The sequence below is a fragment of the Macrosteles quadrilineatus genome, unplaced genomic scaffold (assembly GCF_028750875.1).
Source record: "Macrosteles quadrilineatus isolate MER2022 unplaced genomic scaffold, UCM_ALF_1.0 Scaffold_6__1_contigs__length_79288215, whole genome shotgun sequence".
In the NCBI taxonomy this organism is placed as follows: domain Eukaryota; kingdom Metazoa; phylum Arthropoda; class Insecta; order Hemiptera; family Cicadellidae; genus Macrosteles; species Macrosteles quadrilineatus.
Genome location: NW_026542599.1, coordinates 19234120 through 19256584, shown reverse-complemented (window position 1 = coordinate 19256584; position 22465 = coordinate 19234120). Strand labels below are relative to the sequence as shown.

The 22465-nt window shown below is 35.0% G+C and overlaps 1 protein-coding gene across 5 annotated transcripts in view; it reads right to left on the bottom strand.

Annotated features, from left to right (window-relative positions):
- Positions 1–839: 839 nt before the first annotated feature.
- The window catches only part of LOC128997005 (uncharacterized), a 36262-nt gene continuing 14636 nt past the window's right edge, over positions 840–22465 (bottom strand). For 3 of the 5 annotated variants that reach the window (XM_054422578.1, XM_054422581.1, XM_054422579.1), the window contains 7 exons: positions 15017–15079; positions 14486–14575; positions 10952–12652; positions 7372–7449; positions 4337–4491; positions 3787–3886; positions 840–1006 (listed from right to left, as the gene is read on the bottom strand). In XM_054422578.1, the coding sequence (XP_054278553.1) occupies positions 927–1006; positions 3787–3886; positions 4337–4491; positions 7372–7449; positions 10952–12652; positions 14486–14575; positions 15017–15079 (2267 nt within the window). In that variant the 3' untranslated portion in view covers positions 840–926. Of the gene's footprint in view, positions 1007–3786; positions 3887–4336; positions 4492–7371; positions 7450–10317; positions 10430–10951; positions 12653–14485; positions 14576–15016; positions 15080–22465 lie in introns of those variants that run through there. The other 2 variants (XM_054422580.1, XM_054422582.1) reach the window with 2 other exon arrangements.

The window sequence follows — 22465 nt, the reverse complement described above, 5'->3', positions numbered from 1 at the left end:
GAAGGATTACAGTATAAAGAACATTACAAAATATATATCTTTGTTAAAGAGTTTATAAGCGTTTAAGAACTTCAACATAAAAATAACAGCGACGCAAACTGTGTAAAAAATTAATGGCATTATTATATCAAAAATATTTAAAAACATTATATTTTCAAATGAAAAGTCACATCTTTTACATTAATATCAATGTCATTTATTTTGTGTAAAGATCCTAAAACTAAGATGATAAAATAAAAACTTTACAGATTTAACATTTATACATTGATAACGCTAAGCTTTTGTACTTACATTTCATAATAAAGCTACCGCATTCTAACAACAACACAATATTAAACAAACCTATAACAAACATTTTCCCAAAACTTGTATAAATCCACCAACACAGCAATCTTGTTTGTACCATTTTTCATTTAGGTCATTTCACCATAACTTAAATTTAACTAATTCCATTTTAGGAGACATTAGAAAATATTCTTGAGCAGTGAATGAACAAATATAACGATGGACCAATTTGCACAACTATACAGCAAATAACAAAATTATAAAATGGAATCATAAAATGGTCTGTCACATAGCTTATTCAAGCCTTCCAAAACCACACAGACTAGCAACAATTTTAAACAAGTACAAGTATTTCTGTTTTGTAGAATATCATAACATTTTTCACAAATACTGACATATACATTTTTAGCACGATACAAACACATCTCAAACATAGAAACAAAGTGAGACTTGACAAATTTAAATTAATTTCATTGGTTACAAAGTAATAAAAAAAGTAATACTTAAAGTATTACAAACACGAACAATATAACTATTCTAATTTATAAATACAGTTTTTCATTTTAATACGATTTTAATAGCTTTACACTACAACATACTAACACTACTTACAATATTTTACAGAATACAAAAAAAGACAACTAATAAGGCTCTCCCTTAAACTTTACGAAATCCATTTTCAAAGGAACTTCCTTCTCGTTGGTGATGGAAACATCAATATCTGAAAAATAGAGCAATTAATTAACAAATTAATTACTGAACAGCTGGAAACAATTATGAATTAATCGAAACACACAAAATGCAAAGCCCTCACTGACTGTCTGACTGACAGACTCATTCACTTATCACTAATTCTCTTACTTCCCATTAACCTAGGAGGCTGAAATACGGTACACTGATTCTTTAGGCATTAAGGAAAACTACGTAGTTTTTATTCTGACCAGACTTTTGGGCTCTGCCTAAGTGGCTCAGGAGTTTCCAATAGCTACACAGATCATCACACACCATTCTACACTCATCCTTCACTCATATTTGGGTTAAAATACGCACCTTGGTTGCGTCCCCATCTCAATGATTGATAATTGATAATGTTAACATTATGATTTTTCACATTTAAAAGGAAGTACCTGGGGACCGAGCTTTGCTCGGAGAAAATCATTAGTTCACTCTGAAAGCAGTCTTAGTATCGGAGATACATAAATCTGTTCCCAAACTCCACACGGCTCGCCTTTACAACGTCCTACACCATTTCCTACGTCATGGACCTGTTTCCCTCCATTCCCATAGCACTTTAAGATTGTAGATACCTTAATCTAATCGTTATTAACAGTTCACACACTCCTGACAGCTCGCCTTGACTACTTCCTTCACTACTTCCAACGTAGCGGACCTGTTTTTCTCCCTTCCCATAGCATTTCAGAATTGCAGATACGTTAATCTAATCGTCATAAACAGTTCCCACACTCCATACTAATCGCCTTTACTACTTCCTTCACCACTTCCTACGTCGCAAACATGTTTCCCTCCCTTCCCATTGCATTTAAAGATTGCAGATACATTAATCTAATCGTCATAAACAGTTCCCACACTCCGGACAGCTCGCCTTGACTACTTCCTTCACCACATCCTACGTCGCGGACCTGTTTCCCTCCCTTCCCATTGCATTTAAAGATTGCAGATACCTTAATCTAATCGTCATAAACAGTTCCCACACTCCGGACAACTCGCCTTGACTACTTCCTTCATCACTTCCTACGTCACGGACCTGTTTCCCTCTATTCCCATAGCATTTTATGATTGCCTTTACTACTTCCTTCACTACTTCCTACGTCACAGACCTGTTTCCTTCCCTTCCCATAGCATTTTAGGATTGCAGATACCTTAATGTATTCGTCATAAACAGATGCTAGACTTCGCACTGCTACCCTTGACTACAATGTCTCGAGTAATCTTAAGTATAATCAATCTTTGGTATAATCTTTGCTCAATATTAACAAGTGATGTTTTTCCTTTTGTACTGTATTTGTAATTTGCAAGTATACTGTGGGTAGTTGGTTTATTATGAACACGTGCTACAACTTCAAGTCTTTTGTTTACCTTTTCCTTGTTATTTAATTCAACCAACATGGTTACTTAGCAACCCATAAGACTAATGTTAAAAAAATGTGACTTTCAGTTTCGTTTTTCTACGTAATTAGATTTTTGTTGGCAGTTCTAACTGCATGAAACTTGTTTTTAGGCCAAAAATAAACTATTTACAAGATTTGAAGAAAATCGTCGGAGCCGTTTTCGAGATCTTTCTGCAAGCAAGCAAGCATACATACAAGCAAACATTGCTCGTATTAGAGTATAGGATTAATTAATCTTACCAGCTGTTTGGTTCTACGATGTTCAATAGCATTATGAAGTTGCATGGTTTACCAACAGGATGCAGCAGCACTATTAAATTTTGGTTTGAATTTATGGTAACAGCTAATTTGAACAATGCAGCAACAAAAAGCTGTGATACACAAGTAGAACTGTCAAATACTAAATTTTTGTTTTAAGTTAACCATCAAAAATTTTTTAACGCATTACTATTCTCTATGAATTATGTAAATAAAGAAATTGTCTATTGTCTATTGTTGTGGGAATAGGGTAATTTTATTTTTAAGTGCATAATTCATCAACTTATTGACTTTATTTTTTTCTAATTTTTATAAAAAAGTATCGTGTCCAAAGTAATCATAATGTCTGGGAAACAAAGTAGCGAGTTAATAATTTTATTGCATTACTGATCAAGTCAACGATTTGGATGAAAGTATTATAGATATGAATGTTAGAAGTATGTCAATAATGTGAAAACTAATTGACCAATAGAGCTGATTTTTCCATGAATATAGCCAATATAACACTAGGCTTAGTGGAGATAGTCATTTTTATTTTAATACTCTCCTAGGGCCCAAATACTCTCTGACAGCTTATTAATTCCAATGTTGTTCTTCGAAGTAACCATGAAAAGCCACTCAAAATTCCGCCCAACCCGTTACGACAATCAATAGTTTTATTAATGCTTATGAAGTCAAACAGGTCAAAGCCCGTGGGACAGCTAGTCATTAAATATACTTCAATGCTATTTATACCACTATTTTATAACCGCTATTTTATATATATGAAGCATTAGTTATTATAGGCCTAGTGGGCATTTAGTCATACTGTATACATATTCCAGTTATTACGTCATGGTCAGTGGTCTGATTTATTCAGTTTTAATTGTATTCCCAGTTTAAAAAAATGTATCAGCTTTTTTAGCTTACTAGTACTACCTATATTTTTCATATCTTTAATCGGAGAAATAAAATAGTTTCCCGTTTAGTTATCAATATTAAAGATTTGATATTTAAAATTTTGGGTTGGGTTTTGAGATTTTGGCCATACATCACTATTAAACTAATTATTATTATATGATTAGATTATATGAGAAATCTACCTAAATCAATGCTACGCTATTGTACTACTCACTTCTAGGGATGAAGAATCTTCTATTTACATCCTTTGCTTCAAAATATTTGGTGACTTTGTTGATGGTCACACATGCGCATCCATCCACCACGGTGTATGCCTGAAAAACATAGAACTGGAAGGTAATTTTACCATAAAGAAGTTTGTTAGTGTCTAGAGAACAAAATACAACGGATTTCTTTTAATCAAAATATTACTGTATTATCAAACACATTTTGTAAAAAAAATATTAGTTTAACGAGTGGCGATTAGCACTAGCACTCTCCTAAAGGTGCACAAAACCCGCTAGTGGTGCGCTAATTCGCTAGCACTAGTGGTCACATGACTACCATCTCCACTTACATAATAAAAGCGACTAGCAGCGAGTAAAATACTAGCGTGCTAGTTACTATTTTTCCTTATGGAGCGTTTACACGTGGCTAATTTATTAATTAATCACGTAGCTTTAATCAATTAGCACTAATAAAGCAAATTAGCACCCTCGTGTACACAGAGGGACTCTAAGATGTGTCTTCACACTCTCCTAACTGTTCAGTTTTGAAAAATTTACCGTGTTGGTGGATATCTTGCGAAGGACTGCTCCAGGTTCCAATGTGACCACTCCCATCATCAAGAAGTCAGCGATGTGAATGTGTCTCAACGCTGTGACTCCCTCTGTCAACTCTTGTGCTGTCGGTTTTTGATTCCCAAACAAATTATTTATGTCTGTAAAACAAAATGTGTTAAAATACGCTTAATAGGACTGTACCAGCGAGCTATTTATTTACAATCAGTACTAGAAAATTTTGCATTCATAGCTGACTATTTTTAATTATCAGCTACACGCTACACACAAGTTATAATTTGTATTTTGATTTTAAATAGAAATGTAGTATCTGTATTATGTGCATTTTTTGGTTCATCAAATAATTGCTACTAACACATACACTTATTTGATTTGATATTTTAGGGAGCCAAATTCATACAGTTTAAAATGACAGCTATCAAAAGATGCATTGAATTTGCAATGATACTTTAACTTCCTGCTAGAAGTTGTAAGAAAATATAAAACCTATGCAAAAGTCCGACATGCACATCTAATTAAAGGCCTCTACTATAACACAATGCCACAAACTTAAACTCAAAATAACAACTGAGTTAAAAAGGGCAGCTGTCCAATTCAAAATGGCAGATACAAGAAATTTTTTTACGAATGCCATTTTTGACTCGGTTGTCCGTTTGAGTTCAAATCTGCGGCATTGTATTCTACCAGTAAAGGCCTTTAAAATGATGTGTATACCAACCACATAAAAAAATGAAAACCATCATGATCATGATAATTGGTTTTTCCAAAATTTTAATTTTTGTTGAAATTGAGAGTTGTTTGTTATCTCAAGTAGTGCTTACATTTAAGATTTTCTTCTTACTCCTTGCGGGCCATCCCCATGAGGAGATAGTGTATCACTGAATAATGTGTTTAAATGATTTTAACGCCCAGTAACTGTGTACCAAGTTTTGAAGCTCTATCTTTTTTACTCTTTGAAATATTTAACTGTCCCAGGACTTTTTTCCACCCTGTATACACATATGTAGGCCTACACTTCTGTACAAAATTTAAACCTTTTTAGGCTATGCTGATATAATTTTTTATAGTTTTTTCACTGATTACTATTGTTGGTCTTTCATAAAATCTATAAAAATCGACGGTCAAGTATTATCAATCATGAATAACCACTTTAAAAATATTCAAATGTTAGTGCATGGGTATTTTTTGAAAGTTTGAGTTTGTAATTCACCATATCCCGTGATAAATTGTACCCTAATCAAACAGTGATGGCCACAATCTTTTCCTCAATTAGATAATAATATGACAAATCCAATGAACTATGCATAACAGTGCTGTTTATACTTTTTGAGCGAAGCTCACTTTCCCTCACTTTGTAACTTCTTTGTAAGAGCATCAGAATGTAATGGCTTGACCAATTGATATGAAATTTGGCCAACAGCTAAATAATACTGAGCACAATGTTTTGGTAAAAAAATATTTGCAAATTTCCTTCTGGATTTTATTTTACAGGCCACACAATTTCGCTTGTTATTTTAATGTAAGTTGAAAGAAAAATTATATTGGGCTTAAGACATATGGGTTTATCTCGTTTCATTTTAATAAGATAAACATATGTTAATTGTTTGTAACTGTTTTGTTTACATTTCAATGTTTACTTTTATCCTAGGTTAAAGTTTAAATGTAACAGTTTATCAATGGAAGTAACAGTTTTGCTATATTTGTTTTGAGCATGCCTCAAAGGCCACGTCGTAATATTGGTCGTCGCACCAATAATGCAAATATTGTAAGAGAGTGGCCTTGTGAACAAGAAGAACCAGACGAAGTAGTGGCGGAAGAAGCTGATAATGATAGGCAGTTAGCTAATCAATTCAAACATGAATTAGATGCACTAAAATTTTACACTTGCACTAACTGTCATCGCCAAAAACTAACAGCTTCAAACCAATCACCGATTTGTTCGCGTTGTCGTTCAAATGCAACTAAATTCACGGCGTTAAATAATATGGATGTGTCAAGTGTCCCGAACGAATTAACTGACCTGACGATTGTAGAACAAATATAAATTCTACCGCATATATATTAGAAAACCACATTCCGATGTCAGATATTCCGTTATGTATTATGGTGGAATTTAATAAATGTAATGGACCCACTTTAAATGAAGGTGAAATACCTATTTTTATCCAAAGTTTCAAAAAAAAAAAAAAAAAAAAAACAACTTATCTTGTGTAAGGAAACAATTTCCACTCAAAGTAGCGTATGCATTAACAATACATAAAGCACAAGGTATAACTGTGGACCAAGCTGTTGTGGACATTGGATCTTCAGAATATGGCTTTGTCCTACGTAGGCCTATCAAGAGTTAAGACATTTGAATGCCTGCTTCTGGATCCACCATTTTCACTAGACCGATTGATGTCAATTAACAGACACGGATCTTGGGCAAAGAAGAAAGAAGCTCTTGACCGTTTAAACGAAATGTCAAATACACATGTCTAATAACCTTTTGTTAATTCTTATTCTTATTCTTAAATAAATGAACTATCAGATAAATTTGTCATTCTTTAGAACTTAAATAATATCGGGCAAACAAACGGTGAATCTGTTGGAAGGGAACATATTGTAGGTTGTTAGCTGCTTTAGCCATTGACAATCTTTAAATAATGCTTCGCTCATTTATGAAGTGTAATGGCAGACCACTCTAGTTATAAATACCCACACTTTTGGGTATGATAGTGTTTGATTGTTTATGAAAGTGTCAAATTAACTCCAAACCATCGATGCCAATTTGTAGGTTTAAGAGCGTTACTACAGTAAAACACGCAATTTGGTACCAGGTAGTTTTACGTTGCTACATAACCACAATCGTCTTAGTTGTTAGTTGTTCATTCAAAATGAATTGTATTAAAACATAACCACACAGTCCTCTAGATCTAATAAATGAAAATAAATTTATTAATAGCGTTCTATAAAAATAAACCTAAAAAAGCTTTAGAAAACTTCTACCAATTTAAACTTGTGGAAATACATTACCGTACCAAACTTACTGTATTTTGGGTGCAAGTTATTGAGATTCTCTTCTTGTTTTTTTCGTCTTTTAGATGACAATAGCTGACCTAAAAAATGTGATAAATTATGTGATTAAAATTGCAATGCATCAAGCGTTCTTAAGTGATTGTTCTGAAATAAAATATACTAATTATTGCAATTAAAAGCGGTTTAGTAAGAAAAAATCACCAAGGATAACTACATTACTATGGTATTTATATGCATTTCAGTCTTTATTAGTCTATTGCTCCTTTCACACTATACGATTTCCCTCGTGCGAGTGTTAATCGTACGGGTAGATGATCCTGGGTCTGTTGCTTTCACACAATATCTGATTTGTAATCGGAAGATTAAAAAATCCGAACCCCCCACAGCACCAGAACAGAGTATATTGATATTTCAGTGGAAGGTGTTGAGTAGTATGGATCACAAGCAAATTATTGCTGCTTTGATAATTTACCGGTGGAGAAAAAGAAACGCGACCGTCTCCACTGGGTGTATCCAATAAATTTAGAACATGAGGAGTTGGCGATGTTTAAAACATTATTTTAAGACCTGAGGAATGACGAACGAAAGTGTTTTAACTATTTTGTCTCGTAACACAACTTTTGATTCAACAAGGGAAATAAAAACTTCAGAGCCAATCACAGCCATAGTTTGGATTATTATTATATAAACAAAACTGTAATTAATAACAAAATTAAATAGTAAAATACAGCATGGCCCAGTAATTCAACTCAATAACTAAACAATTAAACTCTAAAACCAAAATATCTTAAGACTACACACAACAAGCTGCACTCTGGGAGGGCTCCCAGATGACTAAGCAATCGAGTACGAGCGTCAAGGGCAACATTCTCATGCACTTTAACCTTGTTCCCATGTTAGTAAAAAGCCAGTTTTATATTATGACCATACATATTAGACTCATTGAAGAGAACTGCCATCTGGGATAGATTGAAAGGTATTGGAATTTTGAATGGGAAAAAATAACACAGGGTGGATTACAGAATTGTATAGGATTCACAAGTGACGTGTTAGTTGCAGGGTATACCAGTTGGTTTGATATAAGGAAGGGACTGAAACAGGGAAGTATTTTGTCACCGATTTTGTTTAATGTGGTACAGTAATGCGGGTTACACACCGGTATCGCAGATATAATGTCGCCGATATTTCTGATGTCGCGGGCATGATGTCTGCAACATATAATAAAATACAACCATGGGAAGAGGCACGTGCTGGCGACATGAAAGTGAAGGAATCACAACATTCATCAGTTTAAATCATGTAATTGTCAGAAGAAAATGATATGTTGTTGCTGTTGTTCTTGCTACAAAAACGTTAAAGATAACTTCATGGTAATTTTTCCAAAATACATTGCAATTAATTGTATTAGAGTAATTACTAATTACAGTACTTGCGTAATTTCCTTATGGTGTCAATTTAAGTATTATAATATCACAATACTACATTTCACACCATAAGGCAATTAGGTAAGTAAAAAAGTTCCAAAACTACTAGAAACGTGTTCTGCGCATGCGCTGGCCCAAGAGACAAGAGACATGTCTGTCCAAACACCGACAAGTTGGTTCGCTCGAGACACGCGTCTGCGACACGAGTCGCAGGCAACGTGTCTGCGACACTGGTGTGTAAAGCTCCATAAGTTAACATAGGTTGGTTTTCGAGGGGCATGTCGCAGGTACGAAAAATATCTGCGACATCATGTCGGAGATACCGGTGTGTAACCCGCCTAATGGAAATAATGTGGAGAGTGTGGAGGACGTTGGGGGAAATGTGGGAACTATGATGTTTGCAGATGATAAAATGCTGTGGGGAGAAATGAAGGAGAGAGTTACAAAGACAACTGAATAAATGGGCGGAGGTTATGAGAGAGAGAGAGAGAAGGGACTAAGAATAAGTAAGGAAAAGAGTAAAGTGATGGTGATTGTAAGAGAAGGTGTTGGAACAACCTTTAAAAGTAGGACGAAAACCACTTAAGTTGGTTAAAAAATTTACATGTTTAATGACGGTGATTTCGAACGATGGAAGCATGGCGCAAGAGGTGACGGCGAGACTGACGAAAGGTGCAGGAATTTACCAAAGTATTGGACATCTAGTCTAGGATAAGGTTATACCAAAGAAAGCTAAGTTACCATGTACAAAACGTACTATATACCGATAGTTACCTATGGTGCTGAAGTTTGGGACATAACAGAGAGGGAATAGAGTAGGGTTCAGGCAGGGGAGATGAAGTTTATAAGAGGGATAAAAGGTAAAACAAGTTTAGACAGAATGAGAAATGAAGAGATGAGAAGAGGAATAGTTGAAGGAAATATGAGAGAACGAGTAGAGAAGACGAGATTGAGATGGTTTGGCCACATAAGAATTGAGAATGAAAGAATCCTGAAATGAATGAGTGAACTTTGAACTTTGGAAGAAGACTAAAAGGAAGTCCCAGAGGAAGGTGGTTTGACGAGGTGAAACGTGTTGTGGAAGGAAGAGGAGCACAATGGCAGTATGTGAAGGAAGTGGAATTGTGGAAGGACAGAAGATGAAGAGGCCTAATGAACACCCAGACCCAAAGATAATCGGAGTGGTAGAGGATATATGTATGTATGTATGTATATTAGAACAAAAAACTTGGTTAAATTTAGCCACTAACACCAATTTTCTGCTGGATAGTACTGATTTCTGTCGTAAATAACTCTACAATCATGCCAAACTAAAAGGATTCAACAACCCTACAATTATTGTAGAAATCTTGCATCTTTTGATATCATCGATTTTAGAAAACTTGGAGAAAAATAATCTTTACAGTAGCACACTGTATGAAGAAAGACTCATAACAGTTACTATGTTCTGCTTGAAGAAAATATTGGCAATTTTTTCTATAAATGGGACTTATAGCTACAAAATTCTACCATGCTCATACCATGCCTAAAATCATAAGTAGGTACTAACAACTTTCGTTTGATGTTTGACTGAAGGTTTGGGTCTTCCAAAACTCGACTGGGTGTTGTATTCGTTTCCGAAAATAGAAACGAGACTCTATAAAACCAATATTTAATGAATTCTCAATAATAATGTAGACCTAGGTTATCCTGAGAGTACAATGGCTAACTCATAAAATGTATCCTAATAAAAGTAAAACAGAATAAGTTGCATAATTGTCTGGGTAGTTAAGTGGATATCTTGGCAAGGTATAAGCTTTGCAAGGTAAAAGGGAATTGCGTTATTCGTTATGCCTCGGAAACCAGCCTTCAACTCTATTAAAATGTGCAAATTGTATCTTCTTGTAATTCGTTGTAAAGAGACTGCTTAATCAATTGGTCTGAAATTAATGAAGCTTTAAGGTTCATTTGACACAATCTCGTAGTTTCAAATATGCAATTATATTTAGATGATTTTTTAGCCAAGTATAGAATTTTTCAAAACATACAAATTACAAACTGAAACCTAAGATAAAAAGTTCAACAGTAAAAACTGCCTTTAAATAATAAATAGAAATCCCCATTTGCTAGTTCATCTTTACCTATGAAATAAAAATTGCCAGAATAAGATTAGGTCTACCTGAATGAGAATCGCCAGACCCTGTATCTTCGGTGTTTCGTTTCGCCCCAGTGGAGGAAGAAACACAGGACTGTGTTTCAAGGACCAGCTTGTTGGTTTTATCATCAGCACGTTCAGAAACACTTCCGCTCTTTGGTTTTACTTTTGACTGGTGTTGAGAATTTTTCTTTCTTTCGACAGTTTTAGGACTAGTTTCAACTTCGTATTCACTTTGTTGCTTGCCCACATCACTCTTTGATGGGCTGCTAGCTGAATTCAAATCTTCACCAGTAACTGCGGCAGAATGTTTTTTGGAGACCGATGTTTGTACACGTTTCTTTTCAGAAGGTAGAGATGTTTTCACTTTGTTAGTAAAAGCAATATTGGACGAGCTTTCGCCATGCAAAATAAACTCTCTGTTTTCAACATCAATCAAAACATGTGCAGCTTCAATTTCTTCATTTCTTTGGTTCAGATCATTTGCAAGTGAGGTTTGTTTTTTAGATTGAGTTTTCCTTTTAACAGATGTAGTCGTAGACTTCACAGCTGTCACTCCCTGTGTAATACCGCTCTGGTTCGAAATTTCTTTTTCTTTTGCACCCGCTTCTGAATTATTTTCATCTAAAGTTTTAGAGGCTAATTTATTTTTAGTTTTGGCAGTTTTTGTGTTCCCCACAGTTTTTTTACGACCCTTTATCTTGGGGTTTTCTTTTTGAGCATCAGCATTATTATACGTTTTCAAAACATCCTTTTCATCATGTTCTTCTTCAAGTTCAAAACTGACTTCACTATCGTATGTTTTGGTACCAGTTTGTGGTGTGTTTTCTTTGCCTATATTGTTCTTCTTTTGCTTATTCTTTGCAGAAGGCTTAATGACAGAACTTGCTACAGGTTTTGCTTCTGTAACTTCTTGACTGGACTTTATTGTTGGTTCTCTTTTCTTACCTCGCATATTTTCTTTTTCTCCTTGAGCAATAACAGAATTATCTTCATAAATGATATTGGGCTTTCTTTCACGCAATGTTCTCTTGGGTCTAGTGATATTTTCCAAAGATTCAACATTCAAGTCACGGTTGGATCTCTTAACAGTTTTCTTTACTGTTTTCACCTTTTTTTGGCCATCACTCTTTGAAGTATTGATTTCAACCTCACTTTTCTTACTGTCTACGCCTGTTACATTCTTGCCTTGGGATAGCTCCTTTGTTTCGACAAGTTTACTTTCTCCTGCAACATTGTTAGATAATTTCCCTCTTGAGTTTGTTGCTACATCAAGTTCCTCTTCTAATTGGTTTCTAGAAGGTTTTTTCTGTGAGGTTTTAGGTGCAGTTTTTTGTGATTTGACCTCTAATCCTTTTTCAACAGTATCAGATGCGGTGTTTTTTATTACATTTAGATCATCCAACGAAATAATACCATAGGTTAAACTTTCTCGGTGCTCTTCTAGAATTTCAGGGGTTACAGGTTTCTTTTTTAGGACATGTGTCTTCCTTCTGTTTACCAGTGATGAAGTTTCCAAAAGGTTAGGAAGTTCTGGACTGTCAAATAAACTTGCATCGTCCTCTTCTTGATTGGTTTTGGTTTTCTTGGTTCTTTTAGTGATCGTCACTGGAACGCTAGATTTCCTTTTGAGAGATATTCGGCTTTGCGTTTCTTTCGGGATTAGCCAGCCACTCTGAGCTTTAGAATGTTTAAAAATGTCTTCTCCGGGAACTTGTGAAGTGCCTGCAACATAAGTTATTGTTTCTTATTCATCTACTCAAGTTAGAAATTTGTATTTTAAATAAAAATCAGTGTTTCTGTTGTTAGCGAATTTCCCATATAGGGAATAAGCTATTACCGTAGTATTCACGGTAAGACCTGGACCCGGGACTGATTTTTTTTTCGTTTTGAGGTCCCTAGAGGTCAAAAACACCATCCGTTCAAATTCATATATATATATATATTATATTATATAAAAAAAAAAAAAAAGGGTACTCATGTTATTTTACATATTATTTATTAATATATATATATATATATATATATATATATATATATATATGTGTCCGTTAGCGTGATAACTCGAGCAAAAATGATCCGATTTTGATGAAATTTGGTACAAACGTGTAAACCTACGTTTATTCGAACGAGTTCGCGAACCAGCATGATCGGACCATGGGAACGGGGGTTTATGGGGACTTTTATGGGGTAAAAATGGGTTTTTCCCATTTTTGACACAAAAAACATAAAATTTTGCAATTTCTTTCGAAACTATTTTGTAGAGCTTAAAAAAACAAATAATTTAGTATATTGAAGCGTTATAATGCGCCTAATGGTTATGGAGAAAATTCCAAAAAATTGTAAATTTAAAATTCCCATGTTATTCTTATGGAGAATAAGTAAACTGTTGTAGTTTGCTTGTTTATAAACATATTTTGCCCAAATTTGGAAAATGTTTTTATTTCTTACTAACTATATTAACATTTTACATAAAAAACACTTTTACCCTCCCTGTTGCAGCAAACCTAAGTATGTTTTAAACTGATTCTATTTAAATAGGGAATAAATGTGATATTTTTAAGGAGACTTAGTGTAAATCCATTCAGGGAAATGGAAATTCGCTTAGTCTGCAGGTTTGCTGAGGCGGGGGTATTTTGTTTTTCTTATGTATACAATTCTAAGATAAATACAAGTGGTAAAGTGAGATGTAAAAATATATATTTTTTAATTACATGAAGTTATAGTTAAGCATTATTTTGGATAAACAAACACTTGACTAGTTGTTATTGTACTAATTAGCACAAATAAATCCAGCAATACAGCACAAAAAAAACATTACAAAAACAACTTCTTAAATATAGGCCTTTAGTTTAGTTTATATCAAGACGATCAATGGCTCACTACCAAGTTACTATCAAAGGTAAAAAAAGTAATTAATAGAAAGTCGGATGTAGTTGTAAGTAAATATTTTAAACAGCCTAATCGGGATGTAGTGTAATGATTAAAACGAATAAAATAAAAAAGGGATGGGAAAGTACTTGAGAGTGATTAATTGACTTTAAAAGAGCGGGAGTTAAGGAGGTATTTCTAGCTTTATTTCAAAATTTGAGCAACTAAGCTCTCAGTAATAGCTAATTTCCTTTGCTAGGGATTGTTAAAAAATAGTTAAATTCCGTTCACAAAATTTAGGCCGTTTGAAGCAATTCCATTTCCCTCCAATTTTTGAATTATTTAAATTTAGCATTACAAAACAATGCATAATAACCTTGATCAAACTCGGCCAGAGGTACAACAGGAATATCATATGGTGAACTCAACTTCTTATTCTATCATAGTAATACATGTGAAAGTTTTTATTTACATGTAGAATAAAAATTAATTATACAGTTACAGCTCATCGAGGCAATAAAAAGGAGTATAAATGATAAATTAATTGTTTTAACTTTCTCTTTAAGATGGTGTCAATGGCTCTGTTTGATTTTAAATTAACAAAAACAATATTTTCTTTTACATTTGGCAAAAACTTGGGTTTTTTCAAGTAGAATACCTCTACAAGCCAAACAAACCTCTACATACCTTGCACAGCAGTTTCCTCCGGTACAACTGGTAAAGTAGATGGCCTTTGGGAGATCTTAGACACTCTACTGGTCTTTGTTCGGGAATCATCTGGAACAAATTTCCATGTTAAATCTGAGCACATTTCAAATAACTCATTTAAAATTTAAACGCTCCTACGCCTCGAGGTTCAACCTTTATGTTTCCCAGCACCAAAAACATGGAATTAAGATCTAGAAATTCTCGATAAGCTACATAAATTTATTATTATTGTAAAAGAGTGATCGGCTGGTTTTTTGGTTGTGTTTGGTAGCCTACATTTTGAACCATTTTAAGCCTGAGTAGTTTTTACCAAAGTGATTTAATTTGTGTTCAGCATGGATGTGCTGTCTAAAGAGTCACCTAATCTTATGGAACAAAGCTACACAAGGTAGCTCATTTCATTCTGTGCTCTTGTTTGGGTAGAGTTGTGCCCCCATTTAAAATAATCAAAATAAGTACTTGTATCAGTAGCTAACTGATTTCGAAATTTGAACGTCTCAAGCTACTTACTCAAACTGGTTGAGACTGAAGAGCGTTTGACGCTTGAGGAACTTGGTACAACTTGGCACAACTCTGAAACCAAAACACCTATAAGACTTTTAAGGCACAATTACATTTGACTACTAAAAATAATCAAATGTAGCTTGATGCCACCAGCCGTCAATATTAAAAACGTTTCAGAATACAATAAAATTAATTGGGGAAAGAAAATATAGAGGTGTGCGGATAGTGAAATTTCATTTCGGATCGGATTTGGATCGGATAGTTGAGGCTCGGTTCGGATCGGATCGGATATTGGGAGGTTCGGATTCGGATATTTTCGGATTCGGATAGTTTGGCGCGGTAAATAATAAGCTGCATATGTATTTTTAACCTATAAAACAATGTAAAGCTGTGTGTAAATAAACTTAAATGACGATTTTGAACTATAGAATTTCAAATTAGCCAAGTCCACAGTTTTCTCTCTCTTGAAAATCACAATTCACAACATTTATTTTCAAAAGTTGGTTGCTTGAATTAAGTAAAGTACAGCCGAAATTTTCACACAACACCTTATCTCAGCAGGACTGATGTCAAACGTTTGGGCATGTTTACTTGAGGTTATGTTTTATCTTGTTTCCTGGTTCTCACAAGCCAAGGAGTTCGATCTTAAGTTTATTACATTGTATTTCCTTACGTTTTTGGAACGGATTATTGGCCTTAAGTGGCATTTTGCGGGTTTGCCAAGTTTATAAAACATCACTAATGCACTAAATTGGCTCTAGCTCACGATTTGATGTTGGGCAATTAGACTTTATAACTGTGTAAAAGGTGTGTATCCCTGAATTTATAAATTGCATTCTACACTTATTCACTGCCAAACATAATTCAGTAGAACCTTGATGAACCGAGAATTACACTAGCCTACATAACTTCATTACCCCAATTAAAATACCAAGATCATCTTTATAATTGTATTTGAATTATAATCTTAGTTTGTTAAATAAACGGTATCAGCATTCTGACACATACTTTCTCCCATAAGTTTGTCAACAACCTTTATCATGTGTAAGCGGTGAGAGTAAATATACGGAAATGGGATTTATAAAATTTTCTTCCGAATTTAAAGGACTATAACATACTAAATTGTTATCAAAATCGTTCGAGACAATTTTGGGAAAATCTGATTTTCCGTTGTTTTATGGGGTTTTTATGGGAAAATAACATAATTTACAATAACTTTTGTACCGTAATTTTTACAGAGATGGGATTTGTACCAATTTGTTCAGAATATAAAGGACTATAACATACTAAATTTATATCAAAATCGTTCGGGCCATTTTTGGGAAAATCCTATTTTTCCGTTATTTTATGGGGTTTTATGGGAAAATCCCCATTAGAAATAAAAATTTCAAAAAAATTAAAAAAATATCAAAATTGTAAGGACCATGACATACTATGTTAAATCAAAACCGGATTTTTGTCTAAAATCCTAATTTTTGTTATTTTATGGGGTTTTTATGGGAAAATAACATAATTTACCATAACTTTTGAACCGTAATTTTTACAGAAATGGGATTTGTACCATTTTGTTCAGAATTTAAAGGGCTACAACATACTAAATTTTTTTCAAAATCGTTCGGGCCATTTTTGAGAAAATCCGATTTTTCCGGTTTTTTATGGGTTTTTATGGGAAAATCCCCATTAAAAATCAAAATGTCAAAAAAATGAAAAAAACGCCTGGAGATACCATAGATTAGAACCTACATACCAAATTTAATCGAAATCGGACCACAGGTGTAGTCTCTAGCTCTGTACACATCCAGACACACAGACACACACACACACACACACACAGACATCACTTCGAAAACCACTTTTTTGGGTCCAGGGGGACCCAAAACGAATATATCCACTCAAAACTCAAACTCGAAAATTTTGACGAAAACAATACTTTCTCCATATACTATGGTATAGGGGGAGAAAGTAAAATGGATTGTATGTTCAACAATAATTGCAGTCCATTATTGTTAAGCAGTATGGTCCCAAATTATTGTTTTTGATTTTGAAACATCACAGTTCATTTGAAAAAATTATAGTTGAAGCAGCCCAAAATGTCAAATCACGATTGTGCAATAGTTTGTTTACAAGCTTTCTCCAGACCAAGGGGGAGGGGAGGGTCTGATAAGCCGTCTATTGTTCACCCCCAAGAAGGTCAGACCCTCATTAGTGCCGCTCGGCTGCACTCAGTGGGGAACCCAATACCACAAATCAATCTTTTAAATAAATACAAATATTTGGTAATAATTGTTTTATTAATATTCACCTTGAAATTTCAATAAATTTGGTGTAAAATTTGACAAAAATCTGCCATTTTGAACATTATTAATACAGTACCAAATACCAATAAAGTAGTACATTCATTGGCAATTAGGTAAAAATTTACCGATTTTCGTCAAAGTTTTACCCCCTGCTGTGCGCTATGTCACAAAAGCTGATAACGGCATGGGTGATTAGTAACCATGGCAACTTGTTGAATGCGTGATGAAGGGAAACCCAAGAAATAGAAGAACAAAGAGAAAGAATTACGACGTTGTTATCTTTATACCCTTTTTACAATTTCCGTTATTGTTATCTTTATGTAAGATTTTATAATTTTGTTTTATAGGTTTATAAAATAATTCTTTTTAACTACAAGAATATCAATTTATAATTTATCAACGTGCTTCTCTTCTGAAACAGCAATACCGGATGCATAATAAAGGTCAATGACCTAAAATATCACGATTGTGCAATATTGTATTTTGATGATGAAATTAAAATCACGACAAAAGTTTGTAAATATCCATGGTCCCTATCGTTTAATAATTTAATATGTACACAATCAATGCTAAATAATCGTGGTTAGTTCTAACTTTATTTTTTATTATTCAAAGTTTCTACACAGTAAGACAATCCAAAGTCAAACCGGGCAATGAATACCCAAAAAACAACGTATCTTGTCCTGTGATTGGAATACCACTCGCCGGCCGGAAGTAGTGCAAGTCTATATATAGCTTCAAGGTCTTACCCACCCCTCCCCCCTCCGGTCCTACTTGACTCACTACCCGCGCTCCTTTCGAGGTCATTGACCAACCCCTCCCACCCTTCTATTGTGTTGCCTTTCTATTGTTTCTATTCTGACTTTTTTTGGGAAACATTAAATCTATTGTTTACGTAACATCACAGTAGTAGGCTAGATTTTTCTACTTTGAAACAGTACTGTAGAAAAACTATTACGCAGCGCCCCTAGTATCAGGAGCGAGACAAGCACGAGTTGACTTTCATTTGACCATGGTAGCTCTTTTCTGCTTTATGTCTGTTCGTTCCAGACGAATCTAATCGTAAAGCAAAACAGCCGATAACGACTAAACTAGTTATCGGTATTGCATCATACGGCTTCTTTGCCGTTTGCTGTTAGGTCGTTGGAAACGTATTGCTGTAATTTTGTCCTGGGAAACTAATGGTGGTTATGGAGATTTAGTTTTCTGTCCAAAACGTCAAAATATATTGTCTATCCGAAAAAGTTGGATATATAACGGATAGTGTCGGATATCGAATTTGGGCTAACCGAATCCGACCCGATTTTTCGGATATCCGCACACCTCTAAAAATAAACAATACTGATTTGACAAAAGGTTTGAATGTTGTTTACTAGATCCTTTGGTTAGTTGATAGTGTTACCACTTGTGAAAATTGACAATGTCTATATCATTTTGTAATTGATCAAGGACAATAGAGTTTCTGATTTAAACAATGGCGGCACTTGTGGGATGTTAGTGAAAGAGGTACCTCAGATAACAGTGATTGTAAGAACTTGCCAACCCAACACCATTGTAAATGAAGAGAGAAAAGTAAGGAAAGAAATTTGTCTTAATGAATTTACGACCTGCTGCTTAAAAATAAAACATAAACTTGTACGCATGGACAAAGTAAGGACACAGTTTTGCCACATTAGGACTGTTGAATTGGTTGAATAACTGCAGTCTTCAAATAGGCCTAACAAAAAATGAAATTCTAAAAAAATAATTAAGAAGCTTGTAAATAACAAACCTTGGGAATTTAAATCCTTGGGAGAAGTGCTTTCTTTTTGAGGCTGATGTCCAACAACACTTTCAATCACTAAAATGAAAATTAAAACATTGAGTGCTTTCACATTTTGTATTTTATTTTTAACTAGGCCTACATATCACAAATAGGTTATTGTTCAAAATATAAGACGATTCTTAATGGGTTTTGTCTTAAGCTTGAGTACAACAGACTAATGTGTGGGATTTAGGTGTTAACATCTAGCCAAAGTTTTTAAAACAAAGGTTAGGACAACAGTTTTACTTGATACTAGCTGTGTGCCCGTTCTACACACGGGGATCTTATCGTAGTCAGTTGAAACCTTCTTATATTAAGAACAGCCAACACAAATTACTTATAAATTGACATAGATTAGTTGGAAAAGTAAGGAGTGGATAATTTATATAAATTTGAACCCACATTATATTCAGAAAACAAAGTATGTTATATAATTAAAATACTAAGCAATACACGCCAAGTGATTGAGCTAGTAGTCTTTTAAATACTTAAAGAAAAATATATGTCAAAACCCACCATCATCAACACTGTTTCTAGATTCCATGCTCGGCCCTTTAGGTGTTTGTGGCTTAGCTTGAATTATGCTTTTTGTAAGAACTGAAATAAGAATACCTTTATTAGTGATTTGTCAAAACCATGTCTGCCGGTCGTGAGGACAGTATCATCGTCTTCCGCGATGGCAGCAAAATTCTGATGATCTGTTACACCCGTGTAGGCATCATTACCGGCTTGCGCGATCGCTGTAAAATCATGAACATATCCTGCGGTCGTTTGGACATCATTAACATCTCGCGCGATTGCAGCAAAATTCTGATAATTTTCTGCGGTTGTGTGCACATTATCGTCTTCCAAGATTGCAGCATTATTCCCATCATCCTAGCGGCTGTGTGGACATCATGGTCTTCCTTCGTAATGAAAACTTCATTGTTGCAATACGTGATCGCAGAAGCCTGAATTGAAAATTTCCGGTAGAAATAAAAAATTCACGCATAATTCCTGGTTTTCCCGGTAGGTCCTCCTGAATTACATGTCAGAATGGCAGGATGTTCGAAGAGGGAAGACATTCGTCAAGATGTATTTATGATCTGATGCTTCTAAATAAATCATTACGAATTGACAAGTCCCAAAATTTTGGGAAATTTTTGGGAAAATTCGGGATGGGATTACTTTTGATTCGGTTATTTTTCGGGACAGGATTTGATCCGATCGTCGGGGATTTTGCCGCTTCGCGAGTGACGATGACACCACTACCGCGAGAGATGTTCACCATAGTCCCGCAAACGCAGGAGGCGAAGTCATTTTGACGATCGTGTCGTGACTGCGGAGTCATACCGATGATCATGCCGTGACCGCAAGTCATTTCGAACGCAAGTCACAAGTTTCTATACCTGTAAATTTTTACCCATTTCTTGTTTTTATAGATCAGTGCCACAAATGGTAAAAATTGGTTTTGTAACTGCAATACTTTATGCACAGGAAAAAATCCCGCCCTGTCCCGTCCTGAAAATTGGGAAGGAAATAAAAATCCCGCCCCGAACTAAAAAGTCAATCCCGTCCATCCCTATAAATCATAAAAATCCAAACATCTACGCATGGCTAAGGTTAGGACATAATTTAACCTTAGGACAGTTTAATTGGTAACTGAAGTGTTCCAATTTAAAAAATCAAATTGTAAAAAAAATAAAAAAAAAATTAATAGGTAAGCCAACAAACCTTGAGAATTTAAATCCTTGGGAGGAGTGCTTTCTTTTTGAGGCTGATGTCCAATAACGCTCTCAATTACTGAAATTGAAATTAAAATATCTGAGTGTTTTCACATGCATTTTATTTTTAATTAGGCCTACATATAACTTAGAAATAGGTTATTGATTTAGAATATAATATAACGATTCTTATTGGGTTTTCTGTTAAGATTAAAGCTTTGTGTTAAGCTTGTGTCCAACAGATTAGTGCGAGTTATCATTTAGTCAACATTTTCAAAACAAAGGTTAGGGCAACAATTTTACTTGATATGACATGAGTTAGAATCATAACAGGCCATTGCTGGGTTAACTTTTTAATAACACACTGGGTTGAACGAGAAATTCTTTCTTGTTGTTCATCCCAACACAAATTACAATAGGCCTAAATAATAAAGTAAAATGACAAAAAATAGTAATCACAATCACAATACATGGGAAAAGTAAGGGGTGGATAATGTATGTTAATTTGAACCAACATTCAGAAAACAAAGAGTGTTATACAGGGTGTCTAGTTTATTTCCATTATAAAATTCAAGACTAATTCCAGACTTTTCAAGACTAATTCCAGATTTTTCAAGACTAGTTTTTTCAACAATTAGTGGGTGTTGATACCAAAATGTATCGATTCTCGATACTGATACAAATTTGTATAGCTTAACCAAATTTTCTAAATAATACTACACCAACCCCTGTCTTTGTCATAAAGTAGTAGTATTATGATAATGTGGTGTTTTCAAGTAAAGAAATAATGCACCAATAAAAAATTCTAACTAGCAAATTTGGTTGTTTTCATCTAGAAATCTTCTGCGTATCGTACGTTTAGACATAATCATTGACTGCAGCGGTTACAGAAACGTGATCGTCGTCGTCCGCGATCACGGCAAAATCATGAACATTTCCCGCGGCCGAGCAAATATCATCGTCGTCTCCCGCGGTGACGGAAACGTCATCGTCGTCTCCCGCGGTCACGGAAACGTCATCGTCATCGTCCGCGACCAAATCATGAAAATTTCCCGCGGCCGAGCAGATATCATCGTCGTCTCCCGCGGTCACGGAAACGTTATCTGCGTCGTCCGCGATCGTGGCAAAATCATGAACATTTCCCGCGGCTGTTTAGACATCACCGTCGTCTCCCGCGGTCACGGAAACGTCATCGTCATCGTCCGCGATCGCGACCAAATCATGAAAATTTCCCGCGGCCAAACAGATATCATCGTCGTCTCCCGCGGTCACGGAAACGTTATCTGCGTCGTCCGCGATCGTGGCAAAATCATGACATTTTCCCGCGGCTGTTTGGACATCACCGTCATCTCCCGTGGTCACGGAAATGTTATCGTCGTCGTCCGCTATCACGGCAAAATCATGAACATTTCCCGCGGCCGTGTAGAAATCATAATTGTCGTCTCCCGCGGTCACGGAAACATCATCGTCATCTCCCGCGGTCAAGGAAACGTCATCGTCGTTTCCCGCGGTCACGGAAACGTCATCACTATCGTCCGCGATAGCGACAAAATAATGGAAATTTCTTGCGGCCGTGTAGACATCATCATTGACTCCCACGGTCACGGAAACGTCATCGTCGTACTCCGCGATCGTGGCAAAATCATGAGAA